Genomic DNA, 19,638 nt, shown 5'->3' on the forward strand with positions numbered 1-19,638 from the left:
CTGCTTCAATGTGATTAATACTCACTTACCTGATGTTATTTTGGAATTTTCCTTTGCAATAAGTAAAGTACACATAATTATACATGTACTACTTTTGTTATGTATAATTGTGTAAACGGCAAACGAGCAAAACCAACATAATTGTTAGTAAGCCCTCTCATCTTGCACACTTTTTACAATATGCATGGATACCTTAATCACATTCTCACACATACACAATAATACAAGAGAGACATAAACAGTGAGTGGCAATCTACCAGTATTATTACTGTTCTGAATTCCTTCAAGGCTAGAAAAGTCTGTATTAACTCAGTGGCATTGGGGATGTGTCTATAGCATGTCGAAGGAGTGTACTGTTTGGTCCCAAGGAATAACACAATTTTTGACATTTTTTTTTTTTTTTTAAGGATTAACTAAAATCAGGGGATTGCACCATAACCACTACAAAAAAACCAATATAAAAAAAAAAAAACATGCGGCTTAAAAATACTACCAATTGTTAAAAGTCAACAGAGAAAGCAGCACACCATTATATTAGTAGAAGATCTACCCAGCTGTGGCTGGATCAATAGTGCCACCAGATGCCTCTTAGCGATGTTGTCCTTTATATGTTAGTTTGTGTGTATGTGCATGTCAGTCTGTGTGTCTTCCAGTTTGTGCCAATTTCATTCTGATCATCATCAGTGAGTATGAGGCTATGAGCCTCTTTTTTGTGCAAGTCTCAGACTGTCAGTTTGTGTATTTGGCAGCTTGTCAGTATGTGTGTGTGCCAGTCTGCCAGAATCCATTTATGGAAGTTACTCAGTGACCGTGGCAGTTTACAGAGTGTGTGTCTTGATTTCCATCTATCTGCCAGTGACTGACTGTGTGTGGTGTGAGTTGAATTCCACAGTAGCACCTTAGCAATATTTGTTAATCCAGCTGCTAAAAAAAAAAAATCCCTTTCAACAGAAATATACATTGTGCAATATGAAAGATACAAAACAGTGCACTGTATTTTAATGGGAAAATAAAACCAGGTCAGTGTTACGGACACATTACAGTCAGTCTAAATTTACGGTTTAGACAATCAGTCGAAATTGCTGTTTATTATTTTCTCTCTGTCAATTTGAGCACTTAGTTAGGATTATAAATAGTAGAGCACAAATTGTCTGCGTTTACCTTTTCTGTCAGAACCATGTCATTCTCCATTTCTATTGACCTTGGTCTCAGTTTAATTGGTTTGTCTTTGAAAATATCCCCAAAGCCAAATCCCCTGATTTTCTTCGCCTGGTTCTCTGCGCCACTAATTCCATTGGTCCCGTCTGATTTGGAGTCACCGCCATCACTCTCAGAGCCAGCTGTGTCTCTAAACCCTGCCGGGGGGGAGAAATAGGATCGCTATGACAACACAATTTAACATGTAAAACTAGTACAGATTCTAGAGACACAATTTGTTAATAATTTGGTGGAACTGCATACATTTTGTGAAATATTTAAATGATGATTTCCCCTACAAGGCTGCTAATTCAGAACTGTACAACAGGAAGTCAGTGACATCAATGCCTCGGCCGCAACAGGGTTATGATTTCAGAAATTCTAAATAAGGAGTGGGAGCTTGTGAACATGCCACGCAGGCTCATTCCCATTTTACTTGCTGACAGGTTCATTTACCTTTGACTACAGGTAACAAGCTGGGGAATTGAAATCAATGGCTGGAAAGATAAATCAGATGATGATGGTGATGATATTAGCGTAAGATATTCCATCCCATATATAAATGATTTCACTAAATCAAATGGGGCATATCCAATAGTAAACATCAGTGTGGGCATCGTTTGTATAGTCAAGAACAAGATGTGGTATCGTAGGAGAGGACTGGCCAGAACCAGCAAGTGTATATAAATACTCCTGCTTTATGGGAACACTCAAACTAATCCCAGCCAAATTATACAAATCTGGCTACATTAAAGGAAGAATGTCCAATGTATGTATCACAAGGCTATGGCAAGTATTATTTACATTTTGTCTCATGATATGAAGTGCTGTACAGCAATATATTTTTGAACTTGTTAAGGTCAGTTGTGGGTTTGTATCACTTTTCTATTTTAACCCAGTTACATACGGTCAGAGAGATATTTAACAATGACCAAAGCCAGCATCTGGAAACAGGAGACAGCACTGTCTATTGTTGTGCGTTAATTCACTCATATACTAACCAGGACATGAAAAGCTACTTGATAAAATGGTAAGTAGATGGGGGCCATCCAAAATACTGGCATTGTTGCCTGTAATAATTTACGATATTTTGCATGACTATTTTAGGAGAGTTGTGGAAACAGTCTTACACAGCTATGTTTATCACTACACTGCTGTGCAAAATCTGCATTGCACGAGACGAAATATTTAAATAAATTACATTTATACAATAATTACACATATTTCTTTTTATAATCCAATCATGTTTCCGCTGGCACATTCATTTCAAACATGCACATACAGGCACAGCTCTTATGGCACAAAATGTCACCTTTGGGGACATAGCCTCGCCAGTTTCATTGGGAAAGATACGAACACTGGGCTACATAATTTAGCAATTTTCAATCATAAAATTTAAAAAAAGTAAAATCTCCCCTCTCTGTTTTTCCTTTACCCTTCCTTCTGCCGTTTCTTTACATCCTTACTTCTATTGACACCTGTTTTCTTAGTTCTCATTTTTATTTATAGTTTTATAACACCCCTCATTAGTCTATGTATCCTGCAAAATCCAAACATGGGGAGTGTGGCACCTCAATAAGAAGAATACAGCACTTTTATATCTTTTAACATTTATCTGTATTGCATACTGCTTTTTAGATATATAGATAGATGTTTTGACTTATTGTACTATTGTACATCATGTTGATTTGTAAAATGAATAAAAATGTGTAATGACAAGAAAGATGTAACACTATTGCACACAGTGAAAATAAAATGAAGCATCTTAAATACGTATTAAAAATGATGTCAAAAAGCGAAAATTGTGACAGGTACTTTAAATAATTATTTTCATTCTTAACATACTTGTAAGCTTACTTAAAAATAAAGAGAAATGTATGATATATAAATAGGAAACAAGAGTAAAAAGAGGAGATGTGGAAAAGTTTGGTGGGGGGGTGTCATGAACGCATCCTACTTCAAGAGTATGCATGACGTAGTTGTGGTGGTGAAAGGGTTAAAGTTCACTATTTTTCTGCAATAAACTGGAAATAATGATAAAATCCCTCTTAACACCACCCACACTTAACCATAATAATATAAATATTACTATTTTAACGCTGCCACCACCAAGACAATTTATAAATGGGGTTCCTTGGTCCCCCGGGTAGCTTAATAATAAAAACCCACAAAATACAACTTAGCACAATATTTAAGCAATTGCAAAACACTAATTAGTATCTTCAGGTAATGTGACTCTTTACCAGATAAAGGCAAAAAACTTAATAAAGGAATATTTATGAAGAGCAAAAAAAGAGTCACAGTGCATATAAAAATATAGATGCCAATCAAATGAGTTACACCAACAACAGATAAAACCAAAAGGGATAAAATAACACTTACTCCTTAGGTTTTCAAAGAAAACCTCCTCCCCGGGGGACCCTGGCAAGGAACATGGTGACTCACTCAAAATTAGATTTTGGCCCCAAGCAAGTACAATACACATTTAATTAGCATGAAATATATACCTTGTGGATTACCAAGCCTGGCCCAGAGGTGGAGATAAGGAACACCTATAGAGACAATAAGTGTCCTGACCAACAGTAATCCAAATGGAAACATTTGGTTTTATCTCCTCTTATGTACTTGCCACAGAAATAATCAGTGCATCTATGAATGTGTTACAATTTTGCCATTTCATAGATATGTCACTCATATCTTGTGACCCAATATAGTGGACATCACACTTCCTTCCCATATGGTTAAGTTACGCAAATCATGTTTAGGCTTGATTAGAAGATTGTGCATGTCCTATTCTAAATATAATAAAAATTAGGCTTAATTATACATATGTGGGTAAGTATTAATGTTTCTTTTGGATATGATACTGGAACACAAGGTTAATGGCAATTAACATATCAAAGGATCCCCTATCTAAGAGGGACTCTAGACATATGGCAGATTAGAGAGTTAGTTTATATTTAAACCAGACTTCCAGGCCACTTATGTGTGACTTCTCACACCTTGCCGAGCCTTTGATTAATCAAAGGATCAATCCATGTTGCAAACCATCTGCTCCCTTCACATTCCTATACCATTTACATCATCTCTTCTGTCATCTGACCTTGCAACCAAGTGGCCAATTCATATATGCACTACACAAAGCTATGTTGGAGTCCCGGCTTCAAAAAGGAATTCAGGTTGCAAACCTTCTGCCCTGCCATACAATCAAATTAACCCATTTTGGAATTGACCAAACCACCTCTACCAAGCAGCCAGTTCATCTATGCACTACACAAATTACAATTACAACTAATTATGCAATGAATTATGCACCCTTGTCATGACAGGGGGTACGCTGAGATTAAGGGAAAGTAGGGTACTGACATAAACGTTAAACAAGCTTTTGTTTCTTTGTATTTAAGGGAAATATACAAATTAAGAAACTCCATAAATATGACATGATCAGCTTGAAAAAGGAAAGATCAATGACCCTAGTCAGAGCAAACAGGAGAGAATAAAAATAAGGGCAAAAGGGATGATAAGAATTAAAAATTATGAAAATACCTGACTGCTAACAATGATGTCATTAAACAAAAACCTTACATGTATTGAACAAGGTGGTTTTAACATTTAGTTCAAGTATACCAGAATTATTCCAAATAAAACGTTTCAAACTGATTTCAAAAGCGGCTTTGAACATAAACTTTAAATTATTTCATTAACTCCGCTCAAGGTGCTAGGGAAATGAACTGTTACATAATCTACCTTGCTTTATTGGTTGGTCTTCAAAATTTCCAATCTCGGTTTCCATCATAATATCCTTGATGAAGTTGGAAGGAAACATGCCCGTTTTTCCGTTAAGGACTCCTTCCCACCAACCTTCCTCCACCTGCAAACACAAGGATAATAAGAACTTTTGAATTTACGAATCACTTACTATCTGCAGGGCACAGAAGAATACCATAATTAATGTGTAACATGCCAGATTTATATATATGAGTATAGGCATTAACTTATCGTCACTGTTCTAAAGTGCACCTTCCATGAGAATAAAGACCGGCAGCCACTTTATTATTATTATCTATATAGCGCTTGTACTATGGACCATAATATTCTATGTATATATCGTGCTATATAGTGTGCTGACAAATTTATAATTTAAATGCTATTTACAATTTTTTTTTTTTTTTAATTAGTACGCTACTACCCCACAAACCCCTATATATATGTTGGAGGAGTAAGTAAAACTCACAAAGTATATCTTCAATTTACACATGTGCCGAAGAATTCGCCAACACAATGCATACATGAACTATAACCTACGTAAAAAAGTAGATTTGTCAACCATATACAGGTAGTTTGAGAATGACACATCCATTTTAAAGGAATGAAAGAATGTGTTGTATTTAGCTTACCCTACCTCCACTGGTATTTGTAATATTTTCAATTATGTGAGTGTTTACCATATATACTCGAGTATAAGTCGAGTTTTTCAGCACATTTTTTGTGCTGAAAAACCCCAACCCGACTTATACTCGAGTCAATGCAACTTACATTGCCATAATACAGACAATGGGGCTGTGTAGGAGGGGGGCTGTCAGAGAGCGTTTACTTACCTCTCCTGCAGCTCCTGTCAGCTCCCTTCTCCCCGCGCCGGTCCGGTCAGCACCTCTGTCAGCTCCCAGTGTAAGTCTCGCAAGAGCCGCGGGGTCATAGTGCGGCTCTCGCGAGACTTACAGTGTGAGCTGACAGAGGTGCTGAACGGACCGGCGCGGAGGAGGAGGGAGCTGAGAGGTAAGTGCTTCCTGCCAGCCCCCCTCCACTGAACTGCCAATGTCACTGGACCACCAGGGAGTGAGAGTCCCCCTCCCTGCCATGTATCAAGCAGTGAGGGGGGACGAAAAAAAAATATATATATATATAAATAATAATAAAAGAATATTTAAAAAAATAATAATAAAATAAAAAGAAATATAACCAAAAACAAATAATTAAAATAATAAATAAAAAAATGCCCACCCCCCACCAAGGCTCTGCATCACATACACAATCACACACTGCATCACATACACTCATACTCACACTGCACTCATACACACACTGCACTCATACACAAACACTGCACTCATACACACACACTGCATTCATACACACACTGCATTCATACACTCACACTGCACTCATATACACACACTGCACTCATATACACACACTGCACTCATACACACACTGCACTCATACACACACACTTCATTCATACACTCACACTGCACTCATACACACACACTGCATCCATACACACACAATACATCCATACACACACACACTGCACTCATACACACACACTGCACTCATATACACACACTGCATCACATACACTCACACTGCACTCATACACACACTGCACTCATACACACACTGCACTCATACGCACACACTGCACTCATACACACACACTGCATTCATTATATACACACACTGTAAATAAATATTCAATTAATATAATTTTTTTAGGATCTAATTTTATTTAGAAATTTACCAGTAGCTGCTGCATTTCCCACCCTAGTCTTATACTCGAGTCAATACGTTTTCCCAGTTTTTTGGGGTAACATTAGGGGCCTCGGCTTATACTCGAGTATATACGGTAAGTAATTTCAGAATTAAAAAAATGAATAATTAGCTCTTTTGGGCAAAGGTGTCTGCACCTTAACGGGTTACTCCAAGCAAAAAAACAATGTTTTAAGAAGAACACTTTTTGGTCATAATAACCCTTACTGACCTGGTCTAACCTCCTACCCCTCCCTCCCCCCAAAAATTAAATCAATACAAAATAATGCATCAACCTACCTCTGTTCCAACGTTGAGGTCAAGTTCTCCTGGCAGTCCGATCCTTATCCACCTACGTCAGGGAGAACGGTCAGATGGGAGGACATGGGCAGCACAGAGGAGGACCATGCCGCCATTGGCTGGCTGTCACCAACATGCTGTGTGTTCTGACGACAGATGCTAGCTACGCACAGAACTGACATTAAAAAGACTGGAATTCATTTTCCAGGTTAGCTGACGACCCAAAGATGCTGCTGTAGTTAGAGTTATACCTCTAGCAGTGATGGTGGTTGGATTAACCATTTAATGAACTGACCTGACTGTCACACTTTAGAGAATAACCCTGATCAATCTCTAATCGCGCTCCCTAATAAAGAAAGAGAGACCAAAACGACCATGTCTCCAAATATAATTGACCGCCATTTGGTTCAATATGTTGCAAACATTATACTTTCCCATCATACAGCTTCGCAGAGTCTGTAGTCAATAAAGAGTACAACCATGTTTAAATAAATAGCTCGGCAAAAAAGCCAGAAATGTTTGGGGGGGGAAAAAGAGATGTGAGGTACATTTGAAAATATCATGATACAGCTTGTTAGTTATTGCAATGCATATTAAGCACAATCTGACTTGTGAGAAAAGAATTCTAGGTCAGTGATATCTAATTGTAATCTTTGCATGGCTGTAGTTGTGATACCTGCGTAGGAGGAAATGTTGAGCAGTAGTGAAGAATTAATGTGTTGTACTGCTACATTTTATACGCATAATAAATAAGCCTAGTAATTCTGTTCACCACATAAAAAAGCAACCTGTGACTCATTTTCACTTTCAAATTAACATGTACTGAAAACTCACTTCAAATAACTGTAGCGAAAACAAATGGTTTGCAAAGGTCAATTGGAATACAAGTGGAATAAATAAAAGATTGCATTTTACTAAATTCATTGCCTTCAACAAGCTACCTTTGCCAAACAACGCAAATTTTCCTAAGTGTTTACTGTCTAAATATGTCAATCAATAGTGGACAGATCCCAATCCAAGGTAAGGAGTCTGAGACTGCAGCTCTTATAGAGCCCCAAACCCCTACCATGATGTAATCAGAATGATCATTTCCCAGTAAGGAATCCTAATCGTGAGTATTGACAGTGTATTGTCATTGCTTTCAATCACTTGAGCATTATGGAAGGAGAGTCTCTCATTTCCTTCCAGCTCTTAGTTGTAAAGCATGATGACAGTGCAGAGGATGCGTCACACTTACAGAGCAGGTAACAAATGATGAGGAGTCTAACGCATTTGTGCTGAAAGCATTAATGTATCGTAAAATTATCTTCGACTGTTCCTACTGGGTCATTTAGAATTCCAACACCACAGGATTTATTGTACATTTCTGTATGGATTCAGAACACTCCAAGGACCATAAGCATGTTGTAGTGCAAGCATGTCAAACTCAAAGTCTAGCATGGGCCAAATAAACAAGGTTTAAGTTTATGTGGGCCACAAAAAAAAACAAAAAAAAAAAAAACACCTTACATTTTCATAGAAATGTAGGTTTATTTCGAAAAGTACAGTATAAAAAAAACCTACTAAATCCCAGTCCCCTCCATATACTAAATCCCAGTCCTCCACTATACTAAATCCCAGTCCTCTCCATATCCTAAATCCCAGTCCTCCCCCTATACTAAATCCAAGCAGGTGCCTACTTTGCCTTAATACCAAGTATGTACTCGCGGCTCGCCGGGCGAGTTTGACATGCTTGTTGTAGTGGTTAGTATGCAAGGAGAATCCTGGCACCCTCCCATTATAACTACTCAAACTGTTTGTCACCTCCTCCAGGACAGCCAGAACCTCACTGCACTGATCTGGCACAGCAGGGCAGGGTCTAACTCTTAGATGATGCTCTCAGCCAGTGAGCCTGTCCAGAATACAGTGCACTGTAGTGGTTATGGTGCTTGGAGTGTTCCTTTAACCCCTTAAGGACGGAGGACGGTTCAGGACCGTCATCGGCATTTTTGCGTTGCCGACCGGTGACGGTCCTGAACCGTCCTATGTACTTACCCGATCGCCGTCATTCCCCCGGCGGCGATCGGCGGTGCTCCCGGTGTGGGGAGACTGCCTGCAGCCCAGACAGTCTCCCCATGGCGGTTTAGGACCCCTGTGGCCATGTGATCGCCCAACAGGGCGACCACATGGTCACAATAGGTGTCCAAGTATCTGCCTGCAGGGGGACTGTCTGTGCTGACAGGCAGTCTCCCTGCAACTGTAAAATAAAAAATAAAAAATTAAAGTTATAGTTAATAAAAAAAAAATATTATTATATATGTGTATATATATATGATATATAGACATATATTATACCTATATAATATATGTCTATATATCATATATATAATGTCATGCTAAGTGTATTTTTATATTAATATGTACATATATTAATATAAAAATACACTTATAATTCATTTACACACGTATATATATAATATATATAATAACTATATATATTGTATATATATATATTATTATAAAATACGAATAATAAATAATTTAAATTAAATTAAAAAAATTAAAAATAATAATAAAAATTAAAAAAAATTATATATCTATACGAAATTTTATTCTAACTGTATTTTGATATTAATATATATATATTTATATCAAAATACACTTAGAATGAAATTGTATATATATCTATGTATATATAAATAAATAAAAAGAATGCGAACTATTCATATGTCCATATACAAAATTACATAAATAATTATATAAATATACACGTAGACTTCAAATATATAAATATGCATATATATTTAAATTCTACGTGCGTATTTATGTAATATTTTTACATAATTAAGTTATTTTATTGATTGCAATTTAAGGGACCTGCCTGCCAACCCAGGCCGAAAGTACAGAGAATTTAATTTGCTATCACTGTATTTTACCCTGTAACGTTCTACGACACCCTAAAACCTGTACATGGGGGGTACTGTTTTACTCGGGAGACTTTGCTGAACACAAATATTAGTGATTCAAAACAGTAAAACATATCACAGCGATGATATTGTCAGTGAAAGTGACTTTTTTTGCATTTTTCACACACAAACAGCACTTTTACTGATGATATAATTGTTGTGATACATTTTCCAGTTTTGAAACACTAATATTTGTGTTCAGCAAAGTCTCCTGAGTAGAACAGGACCCCCCATGTACAGGTTTTATAGCGTTTTTGAAAGTTACAGGGTCAAATATATGGGTCAAATATTTTCACATTGAAAATGGCCAGGTTGGTTACGTTGCCTTTGAGAGCGTATGGTAGCCCAGGAATGAGAATTACCCCCATGATGGCATACCATTTGCAAAAGAAGACAACCCAAGGTATTGCAAATGGGGTATGTCCAGTCTTTTTTAGTAACCACTTAGTCACAAACACTGGCCAAAATTAGCGTTCAATTTAGTTTTTTACTTTTTTCACACACAAACAAATATGAACGCTAACTTTGGCCAGTGTTTACGACTAAGTGGCTACTAAAAAAGTCTGGACATACACCATATTGAATACCCTGGGTTGTCTACTTTTAAAAAAATATGTACACGTGGGGTGTTATTTAGCAATTTATGACAGATAATAGTGTTATAATGTCACTATTGATACATTTTAAAAATGTATGTTTTGAAACCGCAATATCCTACTTGTACTCATAGCCCTATAACATGCAAAAAAATAGCAAAAAGCATGTAAACACTGGGTATTTTTGAACTCAGGACAACATTTTGAATCTATTTAGCAGTTTTTTTCATTCGCTTTTGTAGATGAGTAAAATATTTTTCACATAAAATTCAAAAAAACGTGTATTTTTTTCAATTTTTCATCATACTTTTTCAATTTTTAAAAATTAAATTACATGAGATTATATAAATAATGGTATGTAAAAAACAATATATAATTTGTATGGGAACAGTAAATGAGAGAGCGGAAAATTACAGCTAAACACAAACACCACAAAAGTGTCAAAAAGATGCCTGGTCGCAAATGTACAACATCGCAAAAAAAGTCCGGTCCTTCAGGGGTTAAAACTTAAAATAGTAAACAAACCTAAATAACTAGTGAAACATAAACATGCATTTACCCTCTTTTTTAGAATGGGGAAAAGAGATTATAAGAAAGGAACTATCTATTTTTGATATTTTGTGCCTAACAAACAAACTATTGTTAGATTTGGTTAGTGAAACAGCAAGCAGAAGTGTATACAAATTCAACTTGACTAGTAAATGGACAGGTTATTCACTAAACTCAAAATTATTGCAAATTAAATCTCAATGGGAAAAAATATTTTCCAACGAATTTGAGTCAAGGCAAAGCCTGGGAAACCCTTTCAAATGGAAAGAGATATACATTGTTTTATTTCTGTATGTTTCTCTATGATAACTGCCAGGTGCAAAGCACAGCTTATAATAATGACTGGCAGAGAACTACAATGGAAGCACACAGTTGCAGCATAACAATGGGAGGATTTGTACAATTCATTTTGATTTTTCACACTTCACAAATATATATGTGTTAAATATATGGAATATGTAAACAAAAACAACAACAGCAAAAACCTGTGAAATAGCAGTTCCCCTTTAAGGTTAGACAACATACCTTGTGTAATACATTCCCTCTAAATTGTCCAGTTTTTGGGAAAAAAACTAATAAAACACGCAGTAAGTATTTCCGCTTTCAACTCACAACAGGACAAAAAGACTAAAGTTAAGTGAGCACTATATGGTCAGTGATGTGGAATTATTAAAAATTATTATTGTACTTGTATTGAATTATTGTACTAACTCCATTTTAACTTTATACTGTGACTTCGTCCTCCATTTTGTCCTCCTAACCTGACTTCTTCAATCCTCCATTTTGTCCTCATGACTTAACTTGTTCATTTTAAAACTACATTACGTGACTGAACTTCTCAACCCAATTAATACAGTAGACAAAGACTGTGTTTCCTTCAAGGACAAGTACCAGGAGGTGCTGGCTACTCCTTAAGACTTGCTGGCTACTCCTTAAGAGCTTGTAAGATAGTACAGTTTGAAGGCCACAGAACACAGTAGTAATGAAATGTTCTATTCATAAGAGACCTTGCACCTGGACATAAAGCCTGATATCATTGACCGTGTAAAATGACGCTTAGGACCCCCTTGTCCCCCACCCGTGTCCAGAATAATCCCACCTCTGATGGGTGGGCACGGGACAAACCTCTTAATTTTACTAACCAATAGGTAAGACACTAACTCCGTCACTTAACAATTAATCCAATTGATGATGTTTATTTGCTGATATTCTAATAATCAATGATGACGCAAAATGCCTCTTAAAAGGGCCTGCGCGCCCGCTTTTACTGCACTTGCCAATAAACTTTCTCGAAGTTATTTTAACCTGAACCTCGTGTGTCAGACTTAATTACTTCAGCGTATATACGCAATTTAATTTATTGATTTGGACAGGAACAGATAGACTTTGAACATTTTGGTTTACTTTCAAAAAGTACCATAACAACTTGGCGCCCAACGTGGGGCATCGGGCTATGTCCGGCCGGCGAGCCGTCCTAAGGAAGACAAGGGTGGACGGAGGAATCCAGGGGGAAGGAAGGGAGATTGATCACCTCCAGATACACGGTAGAGACTTCTGCAGAGCCACCGGTACGTTCCGGCCCCTTTGATTGACCCGTCCACGTGTCTGTGACTGCTTTCCGGGAGGACATCAAAGACAGGTAATATCTTGCCCGGTGTCTCGTTACTCATTTGTTTACCTGCATTTTAGTCTATCTGTTGCCTGGGTGTGTTTGAATTGTATGCCTGTTTCCCCATTTTGAGATAAAGGGGGGGGTGGACCTGCAGGGGATTTGCCTGGGGTTCTGTCTTGCTTGTTTTCCCCTTTTTGGGATAAAGGGGGGTGGACCTGAGGGGACTTGCCTGGGTCTTCAGTGTGTCTGTCTGTTTGTATTTTACCCCTTTTGGGATAAAGGGGGGTTGACCCGTGGATGTGTTCCTGGGGGGTCTTCTGTTGCCTGTTTTACCTCTTTTAGGAACCACGGTGCTGTGGTTGTAAGGAAAAAGAGGGGTTGACCCGTGGATGTGTTCCTGGGGGGTCTTCTTTGCCTGTTTACTTCTTTTAGGAGCCTCGTGGCTGTGGCTGTAAGGAAAAAGAAGTTTGTGGAACTGTGGGATCTGTGTAGAATCACAGTTTCCCTGTGATCCCGTTTTGTGTCACTTTGATAGCCTAGCTAGCTTCACTGTGCGCGTTCGGACTATCCAGCTCTGGTTGAGTTGGGGACGTCCTGACCCGGACCATCCAGCTCTAGTTGAGTTGGGGACGTCCTGACCCGGACCCTTCGGCTCTAGTTGAGCTGAGGGCCCACTGATTATTTAATTGTGGTAGGAGACTTAGCCTTGTGGCAGGGGACTTTGTTTCCTGGGGGAATTCAGGCAGGTATTGCTTGTTTTTCGCATCACGTAGTAGTGAGACTTATAAAGTGGGATTTATAGGGGCACTACGGGAGTGAGGATAGACGTGGCCACATTCTTGTGGACTGCAGAGTAGAGGGAGGCTGGAAAGGATTTCGGACCGGTGTTAGCTGTTATCCTTGGCCGCTGGTAGTGAGACTTATGAAAGTCGTTCTCCGAGCGGGGACACTACGAGGTTGAGAAAGGTGACTTTGGAGTAAGCACATGTAGAAGGAAAGGGATTATTGTTGATTTTATTTGAACTGTAATGCATGCACTGTATTTCAATTGTATTGTTGTCTTGTCTGTTTTATTAGGAGTCTCATGAACTCCTGTGTCTGTCTCTAAGGATTTTTCCTTGCCTTTCATCTTTCCTATACTTCCTATATTATTATACTATCCACTCCCATTTCTCTTGAAAGAGAAGTGATTGGTCACACACTTCTCACCTCGCTCCAATCCGTGTCTACCACCCCGGGTAGGCGGATTCAGTGACTAGTCTACGTTTTGGGAAGACGCACCTGAGAAAGTCCCACGATTCTCGGGTGGCAGTCGAGCATTGTAGACGTTCTTGTTCAGTTTTCCTTCTCTCTCCCTATATCTAGGACGCTGGTATAGGGGTAAAGGGATTATGGGACAGGATTTAAGCAAGCCCAGTAAGGGCTGGTTAGCATGTGATTTAGTCGAAGACAGAGAGGGTGAGGAAATGGTTAAAGGTGTTGAAAAGATTGCAAAAGTATGTAGAATTGCTGTACCGACATGTGGAAGATTGCAACCAGAAAGTTGGCGTAGGTTACTGACAGAAAAGAAAGGCAAACTTACAGATAATGGTTTATTAAAGACTGCTGAAGCATGGTATAGAGTAGCGAAGGCTATTCAGCTAGAAGGTTGGGTTGAGGAAGAGATAAATCACAAAGGTGTGAAATTGTTTGTGTATCATAATAATTGTGTTGCTGGGGTCTATCCTCAGCCAGCGTCCAAAACCGGCGCCCAGGGAATGTCTATCCCCAAGGTTCAGTCAGCAATTAGTGATAGCCAGCTGACTATGTTCCCCACTCCCAGTACCCATCCCATCACCTCCCCTGTCTGCCCGGTCTTGAATTCTGATGGATCTTTCTTTTCCCCTGCCCCATCTTTAACATTCCCATCATCCTCATCCATCCCTACGCTACCTGCTGTACCTTCCCCTAACATTTCATCTGCCATTCCTGCCCTACACTCTCTCTCTGTTCATGACCCCCTCCTCTCTTCTTCCACCCAACTAACCACCTCCTCCGCCCTTGCCCCGGCTCCTCCCTCTACACCCACCCCTACCAATCCCTCTCCGTTCCCTCCCATCTCCACCCCAGCTCAATACCCCACCTCCTTCCCCTCCCCAGCCTGGCCCTACCCCTTCCCATATCCCATGGCCCTGCCCTATCCCGGATATCCACTCCCCACTCCCCAAGCCACGCCCCAGGTTCCGGTCATGCCCAGTCCGGCACAGTCTGCCCCGGATGTGCCCTCTTCCAACATGGCCGCCACTTCTTCCCTTAACCCTAATGTAGTACCTTCTCCGGCCACCAATATGGCGGCCCCCAGTTCGGCCCTGATGCCGGTAATTCCCGGTGACTACCTATCCCCAGGTTATGACTCGCTAGCCACCCCTGCATCTGGGGCTCGTTCCCAACCACCGATCCTTTCACCTCATTCAGGCCCTGCACCACGCAAAAGAGCCAATATCATAGAATTCGATGATGACGAGATGGACAGGGTGTCCCATGTCTCATCGGAGCTTGCCGCGGGAGCCCCAACTCATCGTTCTATCGATGACCCCTTTGGCCACAAGGGTCGGGGAGAACAGGCCCCTCCTAAATATGTTGCTTTCAATCCCACTCAAGCTAGTGCTCTAATGAAATCACTCCCTGACCCAGAAAAGCAGCCTATGCCCTTCTACCGAGGGATAGTTCAAATTCAAAAGACTTATTCCGCCGCATGGCGTGATTTACTGAGCATTTGTGCTATAAAAGCAGGGGATGCATATTGGCCGAGCATGGCCCGACACCTCAGTACAAATCTGCTCAGCAGTGATGTTGATTACCCCTCTGGAGTAACTTTTTGCACCCAATTAAGAGAATGGGCTAAGGACAAACTTGCAGATCAGGCTGCTGGCCTTACTGATGTTATTCAAGATAAAGGAGAATCAGTGGAAAGGTTTCATGCAAGACTGTATCAAATGTTCACAGATTTGGGGTTTGATCTTACAGATAAGATTCATTCACAAATGCTGTCAGGTGCGTTTGTCCAAGGTGTTAAAGACTCTATACGCAAAGGAATCATTGCTGCACGTCCTGAATACAAGGTTGTTCCCTTGGATACCCTGCTTTTAGTTGCTAGAGGTCTGGAATCTGTTCAGACCCCAAGAAGACCCAATCCAGCTCCACTCATGGTGGCCCGCGCTACCCCCATCACCTCTGGCACTAAGGGTGCCAGGTTAGAGGATGTAACTTGTTTTAATTGTGGGGCTCAGGGACACTACAGAAGTGATTGTCCGGAACCTAAAAAGGAACCCGGGGCACCCAGAAAGTTCTCTAAGCCTGCCCCAGGCCCCAAGACCGAGAAAAAGATTCCAATTATTGAAGAACCAGATGATTAGGAAACTGGCAAGCCTGTGTCTGTAACCCCTATAATGGCAGCGTCTATAGGGGATAAGGGAGGGCCACTTGCCACAGTGACTTTGCCCATTGAAGACCATCCTACTACATTTCTAGTTGACACAGGTGCAGCCCGTAGTGTTCTACGAGAACAAGACCTGCCAGACCCATCCTTCCTGTCCAGTATTGATGTCTCTTGTGTTGGAGTGGATGGCCAGCCAAGACGTAGCCCTTTAACAACTCCACTACGAGTTGGCTCTAGCCTGCTTGCTCGCTTTGTAGTATCCTCCACATGCCCCATTAACCTGTTAGGTGCTGATGTTCTCTCACGCCTGCAAGCATCCATCACCTTTACCCCGGATGGGCAGGTAGAAATGTTTACACCTCTGTCTGTATCAGACACTTCAGCCCTATGCTCTTTGCCTCTGATGCTGCATTTAGAAAAGCCCCGTGAGGAGGCAGCAGAATTAAGGTCCAATTTCCCAGAGGAATTAAAAACACAGGTGCCCGCTAAGTTATGGTCCTCAGGCCCAGAGGACATAGGTCACCTAAATGTTCCCCCCGTGGTGGTAAAGCTTATTTCAGGAGCTAAGTTACCAAGGAAACCACAATATCCATTAAAACCAGCACAGTCTGCTGCAATTTCTGTCCACATCAAGGCACTCTTGGAGAAGGGTGCCCTTGTCAAATGTAAATCTGAATGCAACACCCCGTTATTTCCTGTGAAAAAGAAAACTCCAAAGGGTGAGCCGGAAAAATACAGGATGGTCCAGGATCTCCGTGCCGTTAATGAAGCTACCGTCCTGGACACCCCTCTTGTACCAAATCCTCACACTCTGCTCTCTGGAGTCCCACCATCTGCAAAATTCTTCACAGTTATTGACCTGGCTAATGCTTTTTTCAGTGTCCCACTGGACCCATCCTGTCAATACCTGTTTGCTTTCACTCATGAGATGCAGCAGTATACCTGGACTGTCATGCCCCAAGGGGCACAAAATTCTCCAAGTCAATTTGCAAAGGCCATGGGCACCATCCTTGACCCATGGCAAGCTGAGCACCCAGAAGTTGTCCTGCTTCAGTATGTGGATGATCTACTGCTGTGTGGAGATGATATTCCCACTACTGAAAGGTGTTCAATCAGTCTTCTTTCCTATTTGGCAGAACAGGGATGCAAAGCTTCACTCATCAAGCTACAATTCTGTCAATCTTCAGTGATCTTCCTTGGACATTGCCTATCTCAAGGTACCAGACATCTTACTCGGGACCGGGTAAGAGCTGTTCTGGACATTCCACCTCCAAGGACTTCAAAGTCTCTTCATGCCTTCCTAGGCCTCATTTCCTACTGCAGAGCATGGATCCCAGAAGCCTCTCTGCTTATGCAACCTCTCTATGACGCTCTTAAGTCTGACCCGTTTTGTCTGACCAATGACGCCCTGGACAATTTCAATGCTTTAAAACGTGCCATTGCTTCAGCTCCTGCCTTGGGCCTACCTGACTACTCCAAACCTTTCAAATTATTCGTCTCTGAAAGACAAGGCCATGCTACAGGAGTCCTCACCCAAACTAATGACTCAAGAGGCCGCCAGAGGCCAATTGGATATTTCTCATGTCAACTGGACATTGTGGCCAGAGGGACTCCTTCCTGTCTCAGGGCTGTTTTTGCTGCGAGAGAACTCATAGAAAGAACCTCAGACCTGGTCCTAGGCCACCCTCTGGTTGTTTTGGCCCCTCATGACATTTCTGCCATCATCAACCAAGTCCAGCTCAAGCACGTGTCTCCAGCCAGACATCTGCGCTTACAGTGTCATCTTCTTTTGCCTGACAACATTTCCATACAAAGATGTCAAGTGCTTAATCCGTCCACTCTTCTTCCACTCCCTGAGGGGGGTATCTATTATGGATTTATCACGGATGAAACCTACATTCACCTGCTCTGTGGATGTATCAAGAAAGTCATGCATCCACATTTGACATTTTATGAAGGCGAAAAACCTCTCTGTGAGGGCCCAGATCACGCCTTCTGTACCATGTGGTACAAACCGAACATTACTCCTGAGCCTTGCTATGAAGATGAGCTTTACCACCGGACCGATGTAAAGCTCACTGCACAAGACTTCTATTGTGACTCTGAAGGCAATAGCATGGTCTTGATCCAGCTACCTCAACAACTTAACTACCTTTACCGTCATTGGGATACTGCTATCCCACATATTCCTGTTACCAAGTTGAAGACAAGGTCATGGAATGATCTTGGGCCCATGGCAAAACTATGGGCCACCATGAACGAAGAACAGCTACAGGAAAATGGTATTGTCAAATACCCAACAACTGACCTTCTAGAAGCATGGCCACGCCATTTCCTGGAAAAGGAATTCCAAGATCTGGTCATAAAGAATGATTATGACCCAGAAACACCTCATGACTGTTTTGAACAGATGAAAATGGAAACAGTGCACTTACCAACTGTGCATGAGAACCCATTACCAGATCCGGATTTTACCCTGTTTGTGGACGGATCGAGATATGCCGATGAAGGTGGAACATATCACACAGGATATGCCGTAACCACAACAGATGAAGTCATTAAATCATCATCCTTACCGCCAGCAATGTCTGCGCAAGAAGCTGAATTACAGGCTCTGACTTCAGCATGCAAAATTTCCGAAGGAAAACGTGCCAACATCTATACAGATTCAAGATATGCCCTGGGTGTGGCACATGACTTCGGCCTAATTTGGAAGACTAGAGGATTTCTTACCACCGCCGGTACACCAGTCAAACACAGCACTGCAATCAAGGAGCTAATGGATGCCCTCCTACTCCCCAAAGAAGTGGCCGTTTTGAAAGTTAAGGCCCATGGGAAATTGGATACAGATGAAGCAAAGGGCAACCATTTGGCTGATCAAGCTGCTAAGTTAGCGGCCAGGGATCTGCAGGAAGTGGATGAAGAAGTGTCCGGACAAGAAGAAGAAGAAGAAGAAGAAGTCCCTATTTTTGCTTTGCAAACTCTTCCTACTGATTTGCGAATTTTACAAGAACAGCAAGCTACAGTCACTCCTGAGGAAATCCAGAAATGGAAAAAGAAAGGAGCTGTCCAAAAGGACGGAATATATTACAACAACTTCAAATTTTGTCTTCCCAGAAATTTATACCCAGCAGTGGTCCAATGGGCACATGGGCCTGCACACCTGTCAAAAGAACTGATGGCCGCCCTCATACAGAAGTATTATGAAGCACCCGGAATCACAACATTGATCAATAGCTTCTGCAAAGCCTGTGTCATTTGTGCAAAATGCAATCCAGGAAGACCAATTAAGGTGCCTGCGAAACACCTGGCAAAGCCCATGTACCCCTTCCAACGAATTCAAATTGACCACATCCAAATGCCCAAGAGTGGGCCCCATGAATATGCACTAGTCATAGTGGACATGTTCTCAGGATGGCCAGAGGCATACCCAGTGGCCAATATCACTGCAAAAACCACCGCAAAGCGCCTACTTACAGATATTGTATGTAG

The 19,638-nt window shown here is 40.9% G+C and overlaps 1 protein-coding gene across 1 annotated transcript in view; it reads right to left on the reverse strand.

Moving 5' to 3' along the window:
* The window catches only part of SH3KBP1 (SH3 domain containing kinase binding protein 1), a 404,964-nt gene that overhangs the window by 144,631 nt on the left and 240,695 nt on the right, over positions 1-19,638 (reverse strand). The window contains exons 5-6 of the mRNA XM_063450212.1: positions 4,945-5,068; positions 1,162-1,355 (exon numbers count right to left, since the gene is read on the reverse strand). Coding sequence (XP_063306282.1) covers positions 1,162-1,355; positions 4,945-5,068 — 318 coding nt within the window. The remainder of the gene's footprint in view (positions 1-1,161; positions 1,356-4,944; positions 5,069-19,638) is intronic.

Source organism: Pelobates fuscus, chromosome 1 (assembly GCF_036172605.1).
Source record: "Pelobates fuscus isolate aPelFus1 chromosome 1, aPelFus1.pri, whole genome shotgun sequence".
Taxonomy (NCBI): Eukaryota; Metazoa; Chordata; class Amphibia; order Anura; family Pelobatidae; genus Pelobates; species Pelobates fuscus.